Raw genomic sequence first — 20425 nt, forward strand, 5'->3', positions numbered from 1 at the left:
TGAAATAGTTGAGAAAGTGTCTGAGCCAGAGACCGTAAGAAAGTTGTTGGAGAAAATGTCATATTTATATTTGTTATAAAATTGACCCCATCCTGGAGTTATCCCTAACTCCTGGCTTTTTCCCAGTAGAGTCTATACAAAAGAGTTCAGCGGTGGTGCGGCCCAAAAACTCCGCAGCTCCCCTCAACTGGAAGGAGACAGAGGCCATTATGGAGGAGAGTAAGTCCTCTTCCCAGGAGGAGACGGCCTTCAATGATCCGACCGTCTACTCCTACCAGCAGATCAGCTGTCTGGACAGTGTTGTCAGGTACGGAGATAGACATGATTTTGAAAAATGGTAGCCGTGATCTTGTGTAGGATGCAATTTGAACCAAGCCTTGTACAATTAAATTGTATAGGTTATCCAACTTGTAACACATACTTAGCATAGTAAATACAAGCCATATAAAATAATTGAAATGCTACAAAAATAAGGTTTCAAAACCTTTCACCATTTCTTCTGTAATGTTTCCTACTCTTGCAGATAGCTAGTTGATAATGATGTGTTGTTATGATTCCTGTAGGTACTTGGAGGGCTGTAATGTTCCCATCACAATGAAGAGGAAGTGCCAGTCTTCCTCTAACACCACGTCCTCTCAGAACTCAGATGAGGACCAACAGAAAGGTATGTGTCCCCAATTCAGTTCCTACCAATATTTATTGTAGCAGACACTTATTGTCACCTCATCAGACAAAGCTACGGCCTCACCTTTTAAAATCTTCTCTCAAACTCTACAATGCCAGTTCCTTGTCAGTATCTCTTGTTCTCTGTTCTCTTTGGCAGAACCAGCCTTGTTGAAGGATCACTCTGTGCTCTCCGCATTGGATGATCGAGACAAAAAGTCCAGTGACGCGGCCGCATCGGTAGTGGGCACTTCATTGCCCCTACCTGTACCTAACAAAACAGAAAGCGTGGTGTCCATAACCAGCCAGTGTAGCTACAGTAGCACCATAGTGCATGTTGGGGACAAGAAACTTCGACCAGACTCAGGTACAGTGCCATGAAAAAGTATTTGATTCCAAACTGATTCTCCTAGTGTTGCATATTTATCACACAAAGATATCCGATCTTCAGACAAAATCTACTATTAGACAATTAAAGAACTCTACCATAGCTTATTATGTAATTTACTTAAGGAAAAAAAACACAGTCATAGTTGAAGTAGATTAGAAGCATCAGCTTATTTTTTTGGAAGATTCAAAACTACTACGTGTGACAAATATGCAGACACAGAAGATATCAGGAAAAGGGCAAATGGTTTTTCACAGCACTGTAAATCCAACTTTACATCTGTACAGTATGTGTACGCGCTTCTTTCTGTGTCCTATGTGTGTATGTGTAGTTGCGTGTTATCAGTGAATGCTTGGCAGGCTGTATCTCATACACAGAAAAAGTCAACTCTTCCCACTTTGTCATAATTTTAGTTCTACTCAATGTGCACAAAACGTTTGCAGGGTTATTGGAATCCGTTTAAAATAACTGCAATGACTACATGATACATGATGCGCATCAGGGAAGTGGCTTGTTAAATATCTACTGTGATATAAAGCGTATATAAACAGTAATTCAGCACCTTGGAATATAATAATTGTTCCACAACATTGAACTTCATTCGATTGTTTAAAATCTATGACAATGATGAACAAAAATACAAAACAAGGAGTGTCTTCGTAGCCAACTGGTTACAGTGCATGCCATTTTCTGCAACGTCCCAGGTTCCATTCCGGCTTTGGGACTTTTTTTTTTTGCCCGTTATACCCCTCTTCCCTACCTCCTTCTACACTGTACTCTGTCAAATAATAATATTTAGAAACAAAATCTGTACAAATTGTTGTACATTTTAGTACAAATATTAAACACTACTAATACTTTTAATAGGCACTGCATCAATGTGAGGCGGACTCATAGCCAAATGATCTACCCCATGATGGAAGTATGGAAGTGAATAATACCTATGGGATTCACAATTTCACAAAATCAAAAGTTGTTTTTTCTCAATGTCCCAATTCAAGCCACTACAATGCTTGATCAACACTGCTTTTGTCGTTGTCACTGCCAATGCTAAATTGTTGTATTACATAAAACTCCACCTTTCATTGCTTTAGAGTATGTTAAAGTCCTTTCTCTGTTGTCACCCTCTGACTTACAGATATCATAGGGGATGTCCAAGGAACAGGAGAGACTGTAGAATCCAGCCAAAACCCCAGGGCTCCTCTTTCTGTTGTTTTACCTCCCAGTCAGGAGAGGGAGCCCTATAAGAAAAAACTCGGGTTGACCAAACAGGTTTTGGCAGCCCATACGCAGAAGGAGGAGCAGACCTTTCTGTATCGCTTCAGGGAGCATCAAGGACTCACAGCACTCAAAGAAAACTGCTCTCAGTACCTGGAGCGTCAGAGAGAACAGATCGCCAGCGATGGTACCTCCGACCACCATACTGACACATCATTTCAAAAGCCTTTAAAGGATAATGGCAATTTATTACAACTTGGGTGTTATTTTTGTCTGTCTATCTGTAACATTAATATTTTACTCCCCAAGTTAATTGCTGGATCTGTCTGACTGCTTATGTTTTTCCCCCAATGGACTTTGTTGTAGGGATTTCACTGTGTTCTCAGACCTCTGCAAATACTTAGTGGAGTACAGTGTTCTTATAAACGCTAGCAATGATGGCCAAAAATAACACCCAAGTTTTAATCAGTTGGAATTTTCCTCTTACTCTGTAATTGTTACCTCATACTTGCCTTTTACTGGCAAATTGTATAGTTTTTAATAATAATTACTTTCGTGAAATTCACAAATTACTCAAACTCTTTTTTTTTTTTTTTTTTATCCTCTCTAATCTAGCTGTACCTGCTGCTCGATCCTACAATGAGGGTGGGCCGAGTGTACTGCCCACTGCGCGGCGAGACGCACGAAATAAAAAGACCAAGTCAAAGCGAGCAAAGCAAATGGAGTCCTCAGATAGCACAGCGTCCCATCACAGACAACAACATCTGCGGCCTCCTCTTCTAAATCTCGGCCTTAACCCGACCTCTTGGTCTCTCTCTGACACCTCACAGTCTGCTTTTCCCATGGCCTACCCCTCTGTGGTGCCAGGCTACCCGCTCCAGGTTTACCCCGGAGCCAGTTCCCTACCTCCCCACACAGACGCCACTCTTCAAGGCTTTGGGCACAATCAGGGCACCCAGTCCCCTCCCTGTCCCCCAGCCGTCCATCCTGCTCCTTACACCACCCCCGTGGTCACCCCCATGGTCACCCCCATTGTGGCTCTAATGCTGCCCATGCCCTACCCTTCAATGACCCCCGGACTGCCACCTCCACAGCCAGTGTACCACACAGTGACTGGTGGCTTCCCCACCCAATTGCAGCCTTTTGGCCAGGCTGCCTCTCCAGGCCAAGGGCCCTTCACAGATCCACCTTCTTTCAGTGTTCAGAACCAGGTCAGCACCCAGAACCACTTTGCTCTTCAAGAAGGCTGCCTGACCCCGTCGTTCTACTTCCCTCCATCCTTGGAAACCTCAAAGGCCCCTGTGGTGGAGGGCCAGTCTCGCTCCTCTACGCCACAGTCTGGAGGAGATGGAGGCCAGGCGTCCCCACCCCTGTTCCAGTCTCGGTGCAGCTCACCCCTCAACCTGCTGGAGCTGTCTGTGGACTGGCAGGACAGCACGGTGCTCTCCTCTGGAGGACAAGGGAATAATGCGGCTGAAAGGGAGAAAAGAGCAAGTGGCAACCAGGCCAAGGAGAGGGAGCTGAAGCAGGTAAACAAGGTAATAAACCTCTTTTTGTTTGCTTTCCTGCTTTTCTTTTTCTCTCCTTTTCCTTCCCAATGGCTCCCATTGCCATTGCCTATGACTGATATTCTTTACCTGTAACATTCTTAAACTGTCAGGATAAAATGTCAATGCCCTGTTGAACTTTATCATTGTGGGTTGTTTGAACTCCAGTTGGTAGGCTGTGGCATGTTCCTCTGAGACATTCATTCATATGTCTCTCTGCCTGTCACGATTTAATGCCATCATCACAGTAATTCCTTCACATTATTCACAGTCAGTCTAGACTCCTCGGATTAAATGTGGCCCAGGGTGTTAACCCATTATATTATTATCCCTTATACCCTTTAGCCATCTCTCAGTCTCCTTGGTCCACCTGGACCCTTGAATTGCGAGGGCTCGCCCTGTGTCTGTGAGTATTCTTGGGATAAAGTGTACTCTAGGCTAAGGGCTTGCAGCAAAGAGGTAGGCAAATCATCGGAAAACCTCCACACTTCTCCAATCCCATTCTTACCCGATTCCATATGTCAATTATAACTAACAGTTTCTCTTTTTTTTCCTTTTCATGACTTATGAAAAGCATTTTTTATCTTATCTAGCCCTTTGCTGCATGTCGTCCCTCCTCCTTAAATTATCTTAAAAAAAAAAGAAGTATACTCCCAGTTGAGTCTTTAAAAACTGCAGAGGCAGCATGCAACACAGCCAATGATACTGCACCTGCCTGTATCGTAAAGATGCAGGATAATATATATGTTATGGAGAGAATTACATTCAAACTACAGAACCAAACTGATATTTTTGAAGAGAACTGGTCAAAATGGCTTAGCTATGTGTCAACTGTAAGACCTGACTTCATATAGATCGCAAAAATAAGGTTGAATCCTCTTAATAAGAAATGTTTTTTTCCCTATTTTCAAGCAGCATCTTTATAATTTTATGTATGATGTTCTTATGTTAACTGCTGTTTTACTTAATGCACAAATTCTCCCCTCGTCATGTTATGTTGTATGTTTTGTGCCCAGATGGCACATGAAAAAAGTAAATTTAAAAAAAGAAAAGAAAAAAAGATGCAGGATAAGGAGGAAGTACTACAGTCTGCTAGCCAAAACTATGAAGTCAAGCTCCTCTTTAATAGTATCTCTTTTAATGTTTTTGTTTTTTGCAGGAAAATTCACATGGCGATGGGAACAACAGTGACACCAACTCTTTGTCCAGCGGCATGTTGGACATAATTCCTGACGAGGACTCATGCTCAGGCACTGGCTCAACCACCTCAGGGTCCATGGGCTCAGGGTCCAATGGCTGTAGAACTACAGCCAGCGGGACATCTAAGAGCAGGACATCAGCCAGTGGGACCTCCGGCAGTGGAAAAGGTCTGCACCTAAGTTTCAATCTTATGGCTATGATGAGATAAGTTCAACTTCACACATTCTCAAGGATAAATGAGCAGGAAACACTGAATACAAGTAGCAATATGTTTGTTAATATACATCCCATATCACAAGATTTATAGATGGAAGCACGTACAAAAATTGGTTAACAGATCAAACACAGGGATTCTATGAATTCAGAAGTATGTACATAAGCTGTAGTGCAGTGTAAAAAAAAAAAAGAAGCTTACCAGCAACCACTGGCATATACCCTTTAATGATACTGTCTTTTTGTAGTAAAAAAAATCTTTGTTGCAGAAGTATTAATGATATGCTCTTTGGGTGTTCTCAGGAAGCAACAACAGTAGTAAATACTTTGGCAGTGTGGACTCGTCCCAGAACAGCCAGAAGGTCAAAGATCACTTGAGCGGCAGCGAGGGACGGGCCGTGGAGATGGACCAGAGCGAACACTTTATCAAGTATGTACTGCAGGACCTGCTGTGATTGCTCACTATATGTTGAATACTTAAGCATAACTTAGAGGCTAGTTGATGTCTGTCTTTAAAGGCGAGAGTTTATCAGCAACAGCAGTTTATAAGTCACTAGATGCTAGGGGTGGGAATCACCAGAGGCCTCACGATACGATATCATCCCGATACTTATGTCATGATACGATATTATTGCAATTTTAAAGATATTGCAATATTCTGCGATATATTACCTTTTTTCCAACTTCAGATTTTTCCCAATTTCAAATGATGTCCCGAAAGGACAATTTTGTCAACATCTGTTGTATCTAAAAAATACATTTCTCTGTTTGTTCATCACACTTCAGTTTTATTGGTGCAAAATGTTATTGTCAAGCAGACAAACTGACCAACACATATATCATAAAAGATCGATACTTGGCGTCTGTGTATCGATACAGTATTGCCACAAAAAATATCGCGATACTATGCTGTATCAATTTATTCCCCCACCCCTACTAGATGCGTGTAACTCCTCCTACCATAGCTCTTCTCAGTGCTGTTGTCTGTTTTCTGGCTGCTCACACATCTCAAAGTGAGTGTTTTGCTGTCTTCAGGCAGCACCACTAAATATACCAAAAAGCCCTTTTTACTCAAGCTGTCATAAGACCATCACATACTCTTGCACACAATTTATGTCCTGTGTAAGTGGCTAAAACTGTTGTTAAGCATGTGTTGTTTAACTGTTGGTATTCCCTTGCCGTTGCATTGCCTCGTTTGTGAGGGACAGCACATGAAATAGTATAAAATGGTTAGGAAAAAGAAATAGAATCAGGAACTCTTAGCAGGATTGTTGCTGGGACCACTAGATGGCACACTTACATTAACACAGAGTCATTAGGTAGGAGGTGCCTGAAATGGACACTTCAATAGCTCGAGATAATTACAAAAGGCAAAGCAATGTTGTTTTCACCGTTGATGATTCTCCAACATTAGGAATATGTCATCCAACCCACTTATTTGCAAACCCCGGCCTCATAAAGGTTTGTCAGATACCGACTGTTGGGTAGAGGATTGATTGTGGCTGTGTTTGTGTGTTTGCTGTATCTTCAGTGACATCCAGAGAGTGCTCAGACAGGACCGAGAGAAGCTGAGGCTGCTGCAGAAGAACCAGCCACGCTTTTCAGAGGAGCAGAAGAAGGAGCTGATGGAGGTCTACCCCTGGTTCAAGAAGGGATGTCTGCCCAAGGCAATAGACATCAAGGTAGAATTCATCTTTATTTATTCAATGCCGTTCAACTCATTTCACAAAGTGAAATATGTGCAAAATCAGGGTTTTAGTCCAGATGGTTTTACACTCATGTTTTATTTATCATTTAATTTTAAAAGATTGACATTTTTCTTTATAACAGTTTGTTAGATACATTACATTAGATTATATCAAACTGGTGAAAGTAATTTGAAGATGTTGTCTTTTAAGGAAACAGTATTTTTCTAAGTACATGTACGCTGGTCAGAGTTAATCTGTTATGTCATTTGGATAATGTTTAGTTTTTTGGCTTGAGATGTTTCTTGAAAAAAAAAAAAAACAATAGTCAAAGTTGCACACCCCCATCTTTCTCATTGTTTCTCAAATGCACAACTTTTTCTACATCCCCTCTCACCTTCTCATTTTGTCTTTGCTGTCCAGGCGTGCTCCTGCGGTGCCGGTGTGTCAGAGGGAGCAGCAACAGAGGAAGCGGCGGCGGCGGCAGCAACAGCGGCGGAGACGGTGGCAGCAACAGCGGAGGATCAGCCAGACCTAGACATTGGAGATACAGAGACAGGGGAAAGGAACACTCAAACACTACAGATACAACCAGCTAGACAATAAACCTCAAGATTTTCAGTGAGATTAATCATCTCTTCAGCCTTTTGTTTTTGTATGAGTGAAGAGGGAGACCTGGTTTAGTTAAAGCATCATACAGGCCCTTTGCTCTTCACACAACATTCTTTATTACTGTCTCCGTCTTGCTCTTAAGATGTCTGGCTGGAACAGTCAGGACTTTTGCAGAATGTGAATGTACGAGTGCTGGACTCTGAGACTATGTATGTTCATGAATTTGTTTCTATGTAGCACTTAACACAGCGCAACATATGCACTGATCAGGAGAAGCCCAATAAGGGAAACGCTACATGTGCTCATACACAGTCTAGCACATTAGCGGTTAATATACACCAACCAACAGGAGGCCGCTTCATGCACGTCAGGAAATGTCTCTGTGGTGTTGTATGTTCTACAGTAAATGAATGAATTCAGCACTTTGTGACCCGATTTCCTCAGTTACAACAACACCATGCTACGTCAGCATGTGGTGAGAGCAGGTGGAGTTAAGTTCCAGCCACTCCTGTCATGAATAGCCTAAAGCACCAAATGAACGGATGATTGCACCTTGTGGGCTGCACTGGAAGAAGAGGGAAAACACGAGTTAGGAAATTAAATTGCAAAAAACAAACTTGCTCCTGTATACGGCAGCGACCAGGCGTGGACTCATCGGTGAAGCTTCCGACTGGAAAACCTACTCACATTATTCACTAAAGTAGAAGTAGTGAAAATGCAATGCAAGAAGTATAGTAGCATAAAATGGAAAAGTACATTTGTTACTGATCCCCAGGCACGGTGGAGGTGCTGAACACATTTGAGACTGCACTAAGAAAAGGACAATCCGGTGAAACGTGTTCTGTAAAAGTTACATCTACTCACCAAACCATCATGTTATATTGTTTCTGAGAAAGCATCTTCAAAATTTGCATTTTTCGAGTCGCTAGTGTCACTTTATGCATATTTCCATTCAGCATTTGTCTCCCTATATCATAAATCATTGTGTGAATATTTGTAACTGAGCATTTTTTATTTTTTTACATAGGCTACACCGTTTTCTGTATGAGACTTTTTGTGTTTTTAAGTTATTTATGGAAACGCCTGCTTAAAAAAACAAGCAGGACCAAGATGATTACTATAAAAATACTAGAGTAGTATGTTGTTTATGGTGGGTGATAAATATAAAGTGAGGAGAATATTGATGTTTTCAGCAGTTTTAAAAGTGTGCAACATAACACTTGAAATGGTCTGATGTTGCCCCTCATAAATATGGAAAAGAGCCTCTCTGAGCATCCTGTGGAAGTGTCTGAAGCTCATTACCGTTTTGTGTGGTCACCTCAGAAGTCTAAGTTTAGGGTTATTGCACGGGTGTAAAGTAGCTCAGACAGATGTCAAGTGACTGTAGAGAGCTTTCCGCCACTTTGAAGCTCATGCTGTCATTTGAGACATTAAACATTTCCTGAATTTGTCTCTGTTATTTGAACGGACTTATTTCTTTTTTTTTTTTATCGCAAATATTTTGTTACATTTTCTCTAAATAAAATGTTGCCGAATTTACAGTGACGTTGAGTGTGTTGTGAAACACTGTTTCTTCCTTGCAGGCTCTTGGTGACTACTTCAGTGCTTGTTTGCGCAGTGAATGAAAATATACCATCAAAATGGACGTATTTTTAAAATGATATTAACAGCTACTACAATCAAGTCAAGTCAGCTTTATTGTCAGATGTGCATGACATACGGCACAAATGAAATTTCAGTTCTCTCGGACCCACGGTGCAAAATGTAATAAAAAATGCAATAAAAAATACAGTACATTTAAATGATAAATATGGGTATAATGTTAAAAAAAATCTAATTAGAAATGTATTCTTTTCCACCCTGAAGTCGTGATATTCCCAATGCAAATGGCAGTCTGACCCGACCACTGAAACAATAGCTGAGATGTAATCTGGTGCCTTTCTCTGCAGACAGTCAGATCCTCCAGTGCACGGCTCAGCAGGCCTGATCAAAGCAACCCCTTTCCTCTATCTTCCCCTCCCCCTCCACTGTTCACACCTGAACAAAATTAACAACTGCCCTCCTGCAGCGGTCATTTGCACCTCTGGAGATTAGCAGATCCGGACCTAAACGGACAGCATCAAGTTCGTCATCCAACCATGTCGTGTGAAATCTGCAGTGATGCAAGAAGAACTTGTTTTAAAAGCAAAAGTAGGTCTACTTATACAGTGTAGATCTAATAGCGTTATTGTTAATGCATTATTGCAATATTATGCAATATTGTTGGCAAGATTTTGTGCTAAAAAAGTCTCAATCTTCAAAGTAGGCTAACTAGGCCTATAGCTATCATACCTGTAGTGTAAACACTGTGGTGAAGCGTAAGTAGGCTATAAAGTTGCCTAGCATAAAACAGAAATACCCAACTAAAGTACAAATATGTTGTAGCTAGTCGAGGTAGATTTAAACGTATATGGTTGCAGTTTAATCTATCTGCAAAGTAGCTAAGTGATAACTAGCTGTCAGATAAATGTAGTGGATGAAAAAACACTATATATCCCCCTGAAATGTAGTGGGGTGGAAGTATACAGAAGCAGAAAACAGTATCTCAGGCAGAATTAACTACAGCACTTGAGTACTACTGTCCAACACTAGAGATGTGTTATGCTAATTAGAAGAACTACTACTACTACTACTATTATCCCACGCTCACTGTATTAATCATTTTCTTGTCATTTCACCAAAGATCCCTCTCAGTATGGGTTAGAAAGTGTAAGAAGTGACACTCGGACATCACAGGAACACCAGAGGAGCCTTCTGAAATGGATAAGATAAGAGTGAGTGGAGGATTGCTGTCTTTTCTTATTTATTAGTTGTAGCAGCTGATGGTGCAGAGGCAGAACACTGACTGTGGCTCTCACCAGGACCGCAGGTAATGTCTGAGGGTGCAGACACAAGCTTTTGTGTGTGAATTAGCATGGGACTCCTATGATGGATCAATGGTATGCACAGATACAGGTAGATTAGAAATCAGAAAAGCTTTTATTGCCACAATAAGTACACTTATGTGGAATTTATTGTGGCAATACAACCTTTTCGTATTAGTACATATATACATTTGATTAGTCATATGTACTGAACTATTTGGCAAAGGACCACTATTGTATTGCCCTGCATAAAAAGCACCATCTGCAGTATAATACAGTACAGTGTAATGTGAAAGTGATAACTCAACAGTGAGCCTATTTCCATGACTGAGCAAGTTATTTGTTCCCATGTTATTTTAAAACTGTAACTTTAAAAAAGCTGAAGTCAAGTGGTGTTATAAAACCCATTTGTCAATTCCTCAACTAAGCCTATATAAGGAGTGAGTGGATTACTCATTTCACACCTCACAGATGCCTACGATGTGCTGAGATCTTGGGAGAGAGAGACAGAGAGAGAACGTGCACACAAATGGGCCACAATTGCAGAGTAATAACTAATGTCTTGAAAACAGCCGTGGGTGGGTGGATAGTGGGATCCTTGTGTGTGAAATGTAGCTTTTTTTTTAAAAACGAAGCTGCACAAATAGAATTTAAAAGTCAAAAAGATATTTATTGAAAAGTTGAAACTTAGGCAAATCAGATGAGGTAGCCTACTAAACGTCATTGGACCCTTATAAATAAAAAGTTAAAAACATCCTAAATACAAAATAATTTACACACAACTAACAATACATTTCTAGTGGTACAGCTATCAAAACCCAGTCATATTCAACATGTAAATATTTACATATGCATTTACCCCTTCACTGAAGGAAGGGCCAAAACACGTCCAAACGAAGACCCTACAAGTCTCTGACCTCTGCAAAACAGATTTAATTACATATTTTATTTCTTAAATACATTTTAGTTTCCCAATAATTATACAAAGAGCTTCTCTGATGCCTTTCAATACGTTGCAAAGTTGTCATCTCAGCGGTGTTGTTGGCATGTACTGAGGCCTACTCCCTACAACATAACACATAGCATTAAATCATCTAGCGTAGTTTAAAACATGCTATTCCTTTTTTAAACGATCTACCATGGTCTCCACATTGACTTGGAGTAAGTTAAGGAAGGCGAGCAGAACACATCCTGGCTTTCAGCCTCCTCTGAAGAAGAAACATGACTTTGCTCCGAGTCCGTCTCATCCAGGTCAGAGCAGAGGTCATCGGTGGAGGTGGTGGAAGGGGCCGGGGACACTAGAGCCGTGTACATGCTCTCAGACAGGGACCAAGTGCTGTTGCTGCCGGGGCACTCTGTAAACGTGTCGGGCAGCATCACCCGGAGGCGGTCTTCGTCGTTTAGGGGCATACTCTCCAGGAGGTGGTTCAACAGCTCCGCGGATAATGTTGGGTCAATTCCCGGGCAGCTGGACACAAAAGTGTGAACGTCATGCATACACTGGATGTAGCCTGCAGCAAAACGCTCACAGGCCTCCCGGTTCACGGCGTCCACTTCTACGGAAATATGAAACAAAACAAACGTTAGCTCAGAAATTAGCAAAACTAAACTACTAACTGACTGTTACAAACGTTGGGCTCTCTGTTCTGATTGGCTGAGCCGCGGTCGAAGATGCACATGCGCACCTGTAGCCGTAGCACGGTTAATTGGAATAATAGCCAATGCACTAACCGTTAACCCATTTAACTTAATTTTTGGGTTAGTTTAAAAGAACTATATTGTTCCGCTGGAGGACGACATGTAAATAATATGCTAGTTTAGGTTAATAGTTTTTAATGCAACATAAAATATTTAAGGAACTATTGCCTGCTGGCGTACTCTAAAAGTAAACGTAGATATAATGGAACGATTTACCTTGAGCCCGGTTTTGCAGGATGCTCTCCACACGTTTCACTGTCATCTCCAGCACTTCGGCATTCTCCATCTTTGATTGTAACTGCAGCGGGTGACAAAAAAAAGCGTAAGAACAAGCGCTACCAACACAAGCTAGCTAAACCAAGACACCAATTTAGTTCATTTTGAAGAACAGCACTACATAAGGCAAGGGCCTACAAATGCATGCATAGTATCTTACGTCTGCATCCGCCACGAGAACTCTGAGTTCTTGTAAACTTTCATTGATGCGAGCCCTTCTTTTCTTCTCGACCAGAGGTTTCCTCATCTGCCAACCGTAAGGAAAATTGAGTTAACGTTACTTTGAAATATCAGCAAAGTTAATACAAACATTGGTATTAAGTGCTCACACAGGCCCTTACCTTTCTTTCAGATTTGATTCCACTGCAGTTATCACCTCTGTCCGTTCCGTTTGTGTTGTTACTGATGGGGGCCATGTTGTTAAAGTTTAACCCAGGCGCTGCCAGAAACCCACTGGACTGGAGGTTGTTGTGTAATCCAAAGAGCCGTTACAGTTTGTCAATGGGACAGATGGTCGGGCGATCCCAGCGGCCAACAAAGCTTGCAGAGAGACTGGGCTCCTTAATGCTGCTCTGAGGGGGCATGTACTAGGTATATATGACGGTTCATTTACATGTGAATGGGTGAAGTGACTACTACGAGAGCAAGACACATCGAGGGCGCGCTACGCTCGTACCCGCCAATCCCTATTGGTCATAGCTTTTGTTTTGTCCCCAACTTCAGTCTGAACCATTCATTGACTGTAAATAAAAAAAAAAGGTCTGAACCTACATACAGATAAAAAACATCAACTTCTAAAATAAATTCAACCAGAAAGGGTTCAGCCAAACCTGAAACAAATATGTATTACCAATTAAATCAATGGAAATAATAAAGCATTATCTTGGCTAGAAATGCCAGACAACAACCACTCTAGATTTACCAAAAATAAAATATAGTCAATCCTTTACATCTGTTATTTCAGTATACCAAGCTCCTCTTGCAAAAACACTTCAACATTTACCCTTCAGTGTTAACATTCTTAAGCACTCATTTAATGTCTTTCATCACTTTCGGCCATTATGTGCTAATTCTCACATTGCATCATTAGTTAGCTGGGCCTATTTCATGCTTGATTGTGAGCCATCAGTCCACCTATGAAGACTAGTAGTGCTCCACTCCCTCTGTAGAAAAATAAACAACTAATGTGAATTGGCTGATATGAGCCATTTATCAAGTACATTACTCTCTTGTGTAAAGAGCTAGTAGCCTCTCGAAATGGACAAGCAGTGGCACAGTGCTGACAGAAAATGCCACCATTCCTTTATTTGGAAGGTTTCATGACATGTTCCTATTGTCCATTCTGGTATAATTTGGAAGTAGAGCTTTTCAACCAATTGTATTGTTAAATCATCAACTCAAACTCAACTGATTCTGAAGTTTGCTAAATTGTCCAACATTGTCTTATGTTTGTAGTAAGTCATATGGACACACTGTCATGGCTATTCACATATGGTGACAAGAGCTGTGTGCACATCATGTCTGCAAATTTGCATGTGTTGTGTAATTTGCATTTTTAGGATAGATATGCACTAGTACATATCGTTTGATTTGCAGTGATCCGCTGTTACAGCCATGGTTACAGCTCTATTGTTTCAGTAATACTGATACTGCTGATAGTCTGGCTGCAGGTGTTAAGAAGGTGGTCATGAGGTTTTTGTTGGTTTAGTTAAAGAAAAAAAATCTGATTTATCTACAGTAGGCCTATATCATATCAAAGATGTATTCATGAAATTGACTTTAGTTTAGAGTTTGTAAAAAAGAAAAAGAAATTCTCTACAGCACTAATAACCCTTTTTGTAACCTCATGCAGTGACCTATTTTTGAAATGTAAAATGTTAAGGTTTTATTACAGTTGTATACTATACTAAATTCTCAAATTACAATATACTGTATTAAACTATACTTAACCAAGGCACACATACTGTAGCACACATTGTACAGAACACAGTACTGTATTGTACTGTATGCATTACATGCCCTGCTGATGCCCATGTGCCCATTATTAGGATCAGTAGTAGTCATAGACAGTATATAAGAAGGTAGTAGTCACCTCGAGCTAACTTTATTGCATTCTAGTAACTTAGAAACATCCCTACATTAACTTTGAAACATCCCTACATTTCCGGATAGTGTTGAAAACACAGTGAAAACATGATGGATGAGAAACGCAGCTTTAAATAAAATACGGAAACACTACCATATCTGGCTCTTGCCTTCAGAATAAGGGCATGGTGCAGTTTAATTTTAACAAACGGAAGATAAAAACAGTTTGTTTTAATCCTAAACGGATTTTAACATTCAAGTATATGTATTTGTTTACAAGAGCCCACAAACAGTCTATTAAGTGTTAAATGTAAACGTTGTAGCCGGACTTGGACTCTTATTTTGACAGCGGCGAGGCGGCTTTTCCTTCAGACCCACACTGTGCTCGTTCGTCAGAGAAGACGCTCTACTGAGGTCACTGAGCCCCGGGGGCGAGACTGGTCCGCCACTATATAATCTTCCCTGCTCGGTGGAAGAAACCAGCGCACCAAATCAGCAACGAGATAAAGCAAACATACACTGAACAAGCAAACATGGTGAAGATCACTTTCCAGACAGTTTCGGCGCAGAAACCCGAAAAAGAAATCGATGGAGACAAGATCATTATACCTCAGGCTCACGTGAGTTTGCACACTTTGTTTCTCTTTGTTTGTTTTCGTGTTGAGACATTTGTCCTGTGTCCCACTAATTTATAGTACTCATTTTGCATAGGTTATAGCTAAATGGATTAACGTTAATCTGTTTGTTCTTAGCTGTAATGTTGGATTTGTCTGTCCATGCATATGTCACTTGATAGGATTGGATTTTGTACTGGTAATCCACTACAAAATGGAACTATTTGATTAAGCAAACTGAAATGTATAAACAAAGGCCAGTATGCTTAAAATAATATATCGCAGTTCTGTGTGTGTTTGTGTGTTTTTAATGCAACTGAATGGTTAAATATCACTTCACGTACTGTAGTTTATTATATTGCTTTTGCTGGTGCAGTTACTACAGGACGTTGTTTCTGACCAAAAAAGTTCATTGTGCTATAGTGTTATAATTACAAGGCAAAAGACCATCAATTGCAGGCCATCCCAGCCTGGGAATGTTGACATTACGTCACCTTGTTTGGCCACTGCCAGCACACGCTGCAGATAGCTGTCCTGTATGTGCCTTCAGCAGAATATGAAACCATTACTCTATATGGTTCATATGTATTATAACTGTATATAAGTATGCATATACTGTAGAAGAAAACATTTCCCTTTTCTCTGAATGAGCAGTAGGCGATCACATAGCCTCAGTTTTCTCCTTTTAGAAGGTTTTCCCCTGTTTTTGTCGAAATGAGAAAACAACAGAGCTGTTAGATGCGGTCACTGCACCAGTTAGTGACATCACAGGTGTTATACCACGGGGATCCTGCAGGTTGTGCCTGATTATTGTGTGTTGTATTGGTATATAAACAGGGGGCATGATGTAAAGGCAGTTTAGCTTTTTTTATTTATCAAAATTGACATCATAAAAGTCAGGAGTTAAAATTAGCAAAATATGCACAAATACAATTTTTTTTCTATAGTTTTAGCTATTCCTGTATCAATGAGTAGGATCTGGCGGGGCTACTAATTAGATTTGAGTTTATTTGAAGGGGGTTCAGAAAGGAACTGAACATCTCATTGTGTTACAATGGCAACTGATTCCCTGAAATTCATCTCAGATCCAAAGACCCAAGTCTTTAGTTTTCAGGCTGCAAACCTCAAACATAGGGCTCCATCAGTGTTACAATATTTTGAACAGAATGAAACTGTCCTTTAAAGTTGATAGATAGATCGATAGATTTTCCCCCAACACACTGTACACAATGATTATTACCACTTTATGACGCATCCATCACTTCTGCAAACACATTTTTTCACTTGTTTGTTACGTCAATAGAAGAATAAGACATGATCTAAAAGGCTGTGTGGATTCTGATTGGCTGCGATAATAGGATAGGCGTCAGAGCCAATGTGTGTAGATCTATTAATATGTCCACCTCTGCTGAGGGACTCCACGCAATTCTTCTTGCTTCAACTCCCACTGAGGGTGCTAGGAAACTAACAAATATGGAGCGTGGAAGTAGGCCTCCAAGAATAGACCCAGACGGCCACGTGCCAGCATCTTCATCAGAGCCTGGCACAATCTGTTCTCCCTGCTTCCGCTCTCCATAGCAACAGTAGTACGGAGATGCAGCAGATTGACTGAGAGACTGTGGGTGGGCATCTGGCATGTTTTATTCCAGTCCGTCCTACGTCTACCAGATCTCCTCGCCTGACTAACGACTTTGCAACCGCTTCCCGTTAGAATAACCTCTGTTACGATTTGGACTTTGTATAGAAAAGCATGGCATGTGCGAGGACTTACATAATGTCCACTGATACTCCTTCATAGAACTGGATATGATAAATTTCAAGTTAACTACTAAGCTGTGTTCCTAATATTTTGCCCAAATCTTTTACCACTATCTCTTGGCTAACTAGCTGACTTTTCATCGTTGTTTTTTCCTCTAACCAAACTGCTTTTCTCTTTACAGGAGCAGCAGGTTCTTCCTGTCAGGCCCAAGAAGCCTTTTCCAACCGGCCTCTGCTGCCTCACCTTTGGCCTGGTGGTCTTCATGTCAGGACTGGTGCTGGCCTCTATCTACGTCTATCGCTACTACTTTATACCTCAGGTCAGTTCACTCTACCTCCCTTTTCTTACATTATATGCTGAACCCAGTGCCACAGAATGTTGAATAAACACAAATATTAAACAAAGATACAACCTAAAGTAACTGTCACATGCTAACTCAGCTCTGTTGCGCCCCATTAGCAGATCCCAGAAGACAGCTTGTTCCACTGCCGGGTAGTCTACGAGGACTCTGTGTACGCTCCTCTGAGGGGCCGGCAAGAACTCGAGGAGAATGTTGGCATCTACCTTGACGACAACTACGAGCAGATCAGTGTACCTGTGCCACACTTTGGAGGCAGTGACCCCGCTGATATCATCCACGACTTTCAGAGGGTAGGTTAATGCATCCATATGTTCACTGTGTTTTTTCAAGTGTTTCATTAAAGGTTTTAACATTTTAATTTGAATTGATTCCAGGGCCTCACAGCTTATCATGACATTGCTTTGGACAAATGCTACATCACTGAGCTGAACACAACCTTGGTGATGCCTCCACGGAACCTGTGGGAGTTGCTCGTCAATGTCAAGGTGAGGCACTCAGTGCATTTGCTGCTGATGTCACTGGTGAAGCTGTTGTAAAAGCATTGTTAGAGATGAATGGCTGTCTGAGAAAGTGAACGACAGCATATTCCCATCTTCATCTGCAGTGTTCCTCCCACAGACTGAATGAGTGATTCATTTGTGTTCTTTTGCCACAGAGAGGGACGTACCTTCCACAGACTTACATCATCCAGGAGGAGATGATGGTGACAGGGAGGGTGAGGAACATGAGGCAGCTGGGCCCCTTCATCCACAGACTCTGCTACGGCAAAGAAACCTACCGCCTCAGACGCCGCAACCAGCACAGGCGTAAGTGCACACAGCCACCTTCTTTTCCAAACTACTCAGGCAATATGAGATGCGAAAAAAATGAGTGATGGATCACATCTGCTAATGTATCACCCTCTTTCACACCAACCCTTGTGAGATGTTGAGTCATGTGGCTGTGCATAAAAGAAAATACAATCAGAACCAAATAGGGGCAGACAGTGTATCTGCAGTATAAAATCCTTCTCTAACAGCCTGGCAGCCTGATTATCATGTTTGTATGTGGGTGCAGCCTGGGAACTTCCTGCTAAGTGAGTCACTGGTTGTGCCGTGGACACATCCACACACTGTGGAGGAGGTAGTGATGCGCTTCAGTGATATCTCTGTTGTTGCTGCCGTTGATTGGCGTGAGAGACATGATGCAACAGACTTTGCCTGAGTACATAAATGGATGTGATTTGCAGTGATTACCACTGCTCATTCAACATGGACTGGAGAAATAATATAAACACTACAAAGTGAACGGATTATTTTAAACGTATCTTCTTCTCTCTTTCAGGTATTGAGAGGCGTGAGACAAAGAGGTGCCACAGCATTCGTCACTTCGAGAACACTTTTGTGGTTGAGACCGTCATCTGCGACAGGGTCTGAATCTGAGGCGGAAATCACAGCCATCCAACTCTGAAGCCAGTTTCAAACCATACCTCTTGAATTCTTTAGGCTTTTAATTGCACTTTAAGAGCAAGTATCTGTCCCAACAGTTTTGTTTGTTTTTTTTAAGTTGAAAATGCTCTATTATTGTTCATGTACAATGTTAATGTCTTTTTTATTCAGACAGTCTGTGTATGTGGATGATGTTATAAGTGTGTTTTGGATATATCTGTACCATGTCACGCTGTGAATAAGATGTTAATGTGTGTCAGTTTGTGACATTTACATCAGAAGGCTTGATTTAATTTCATTTTACACTTCATGTCATTATTTGTATTTATTATTTAGTAACCCAGTGCACTGTGGGTGATGGTAAGCATACTTAAAAACTGCTTGCATGGTACACTTATGTTGTAATTCATTTCTTGTTCTTTTATTTTGTTTGAATGTAGGAAAATGGCGAAACATACCTCATGTAGTTTAGACGTTTCTTTGCTGGTTTGTATCATTAATGATTGGTGTATATAACTGATTGTTCCTAAGCAATATATACTGTAAATTGATTTACATATTGTTACATGCATAGATTTTTATCTAAAATCAACTTGTTTTTGTGAATGATTTCTTTACGGTTTGTCTCTTTATTTACTTTGGAATCACACTTTCCTACTCCCTGGATATAATGGCTTTAGACTGTAATTAGTAGCAGTGCTTTAGAGGGACAGAAAGAACCAAAGTCTGCAGTCAGCAATGCTATGCTTAGTGTTAATGATGTATGAAATATTTAGAAAGAATGTTTTTTAGTTTAGATCACCTTCTGGAGATGATATCAAAGGCTAAAACTCATTTTGTCTTGCTCTTCCTCCTCTTCACTTGGATTCTGTTTTAGCTCTCGCCAGTTCCCAATCCTTCCTATCTTGGCATTATAATCTGTACAATGTTAATTTGTCCCAATTTGAAAAAGATTTGGGGTGTCTTTCTAATGTACAACCTGGAGCAAATAAGTCTCTGTTGAGAGAGACCTGTGATACGTGCGCATATTTCCCCATCCTGGTTACCTTATTTCGTTGTACAGTCGATTTTTCTTGTAATATCTTGCTGCTTTAAGAATAAATGATAAATTAACTTTTTCTGTCTTTTGAATGTTCATCAGCAACAGTTTCAGTAAATAATACACATCATAAATGTGCAAATTATGGTGTAGAATTATTGGAGAGTTTGCTAACAATATTACATGTAAATATTGTATAAAGGGAAACAAAGACTATCACAGCTAGTACAGACATAATATAACTGGAACAAACAAAGCCCTGATTAGTTCCGTTTCTGTTGGACATGCTACACATTATAATGTGTTGCTTACTGTGGATGATTTTTTAGAACATAAAACTGCAGCGTCATCGTGGTGAATGTGACACACATCACAAGATGAATCTCTTGTGGTAAGCTTTATTTCACTTTAAAATTGAAGAGGAAGATATAGGTAAGTAGGTTTCATGTCATACAAATTGTTGAGTAAAGTAATTTCTGTCATTTTCTTCAACGGCCAAACTGATACACGTGTCGTCATAATGTAAATGTGAGCTTTAAGTTTCAGAACAAACAGCCATAGAAGTAAAGCATATGGTATAAACATACAAACATCAACATTATCTACCTGTTAAGGGCTTTGCTCTGATAAATATTAATTGAAAATCTTAACATCATGATGTCTGAGCCAGATCAAGAATCTCCACGACAAACTTTACTTAAGGAAAAATAACAGAAACAGAAATGAAAACAGAAACA

General features: G+C 40.6%; 3 protein-coding genes across 11 annotated transcripts in view; 2 read left to right on the forward strand and 1 right to left on the reverse strand.

Annotated features, from left to right (window-relative positions):
- per2 (period circadian clock 2) overlaps positions 1 to 9065 on the forward strand; it is a 70931-nt gene extending 61866 nt beyond the window's left edge. For 3 of the 6 annotated variants that reach the window (XM_028593276.1, XM_028593275.1, XM_028593277.1), the window contains 9 exons: positions 127 to 307; positions 564 to 664; positions 824 to 1030; positions 2190 to 2456; positions 2885 to 3807; positions 4976 to 5183; positions 5533 to 5659; positions 6761 to 6911; positions 7338 to 9065. In XM_028593276.1, the coding sequence (XP_028449077.1) occupies positions 127 to 307; positions 564 to 664; positions 824 to 1030; positions 2190 to 2456; positions 2885 to 3807; positions 4976 to 5183; positions 5533 to 5659; positions 6761 to 6911; positions 7338 to 7520 (2348 nt within the window). In that variant the 3' untranslated portion in view covers positions 7521 to 9065. The remainder of the gene's footprint in view (positions 1 to 126; positions 308 to 563; positions 665 to 823; positions 1031 to 2189; positions 2457 to 2884; positions 3808 to 4975; positions 5184 to 5532; positions 5660 to 6760; positions 6912 to 7337) is intronic. The other 3 variants (XM_028593279.1, XM_028593278.1, XM_028593280.1) reach the window with 3 other exon arrangements.
- Positions 9066 to 9561: 496 nt separating this feature from the next.
- Positions 9562 to 19763, forward strand: itm2cb (integral membrane protein 2Cb). Of its 4 annotated transcripts, none has more exons than XM_028593471.1 (8): positions 9564 to 9716; positions 10249 to 10339; positions 14838 to 15108; positions 17043 to 17180; positions 17321 to 17512; positions 17597 to 17707; positions 17878 to 18028; positions 18546 to 19763. In XM_028593471.1, the coding sequence occupies exons 3-8, from the start codon at positions 15022 to 15024 to the stop codon at positions 18635 to 18637; spliced, it is 771 nt and encodes a 256-aa protein (XP_028449272.1). In that variant the 5' UTR covers positions 9564 to 9716; positions 10249 to 10339; positions 14838 to 15021; the 3' UTR covers positions 18638 to 19763. The 4 variants fall into 4 exon arrangements, with proteins under 4 accessions (XP_028449275.1, XP_028449272.1, XP_028449273.1 ...); XM_028593472.1 differs by lacking the exons at positions 9564 to 9716; positions 10249 to 10339 and adding exons at positions 12145 to 12659; positions 12756 to 12994; XM_028593474.1 differs by lacking the exon at positions 14838 to 15108 and having other exon boundaries at positions 9562 to 9716.
- On the reverse strand, positions 11098 to 13068 carry LOC114565428 (transcription cofactor HES-6-like). The gene is made up of 4 exons (XM_028593475.1): positions 12745 to 13068; positions 12564 to 12650; positions 12344 to 12425; positions 11098 to 11985 (listed from the first exon to the last, which is right to left on the reverse strand). The coding sequence occupies exons 1-4, from the start codon at positions 12817 to 12819 to the stop codon at positions 11564 to 11566; spliced, it is 666 nt and encodes a 221-aa protein (XP_028449276.1). The 5' UTR covers positions 12820 to 13068; the 3' UTR covers positions 11098 to 11563.
- Positions 19764 to 20425: the final 662 nt, after the last annotated feature.

Source organism: Perca flavescens, chromosome 12 (assembly GCF_004354835.1).
Source record: "Perca flavescens isolate YP-PL-M2 chromosome 12, PFLA_1.0, whole genome shotgun sequence".
In the NCBI taxonomy this organism is placed as follows: domain Eukaryota; kingdom Metazoa; phylum Chordata; class Actinopteri; order Perciformes; family Percidae; genus Perca; species Perca flavescens.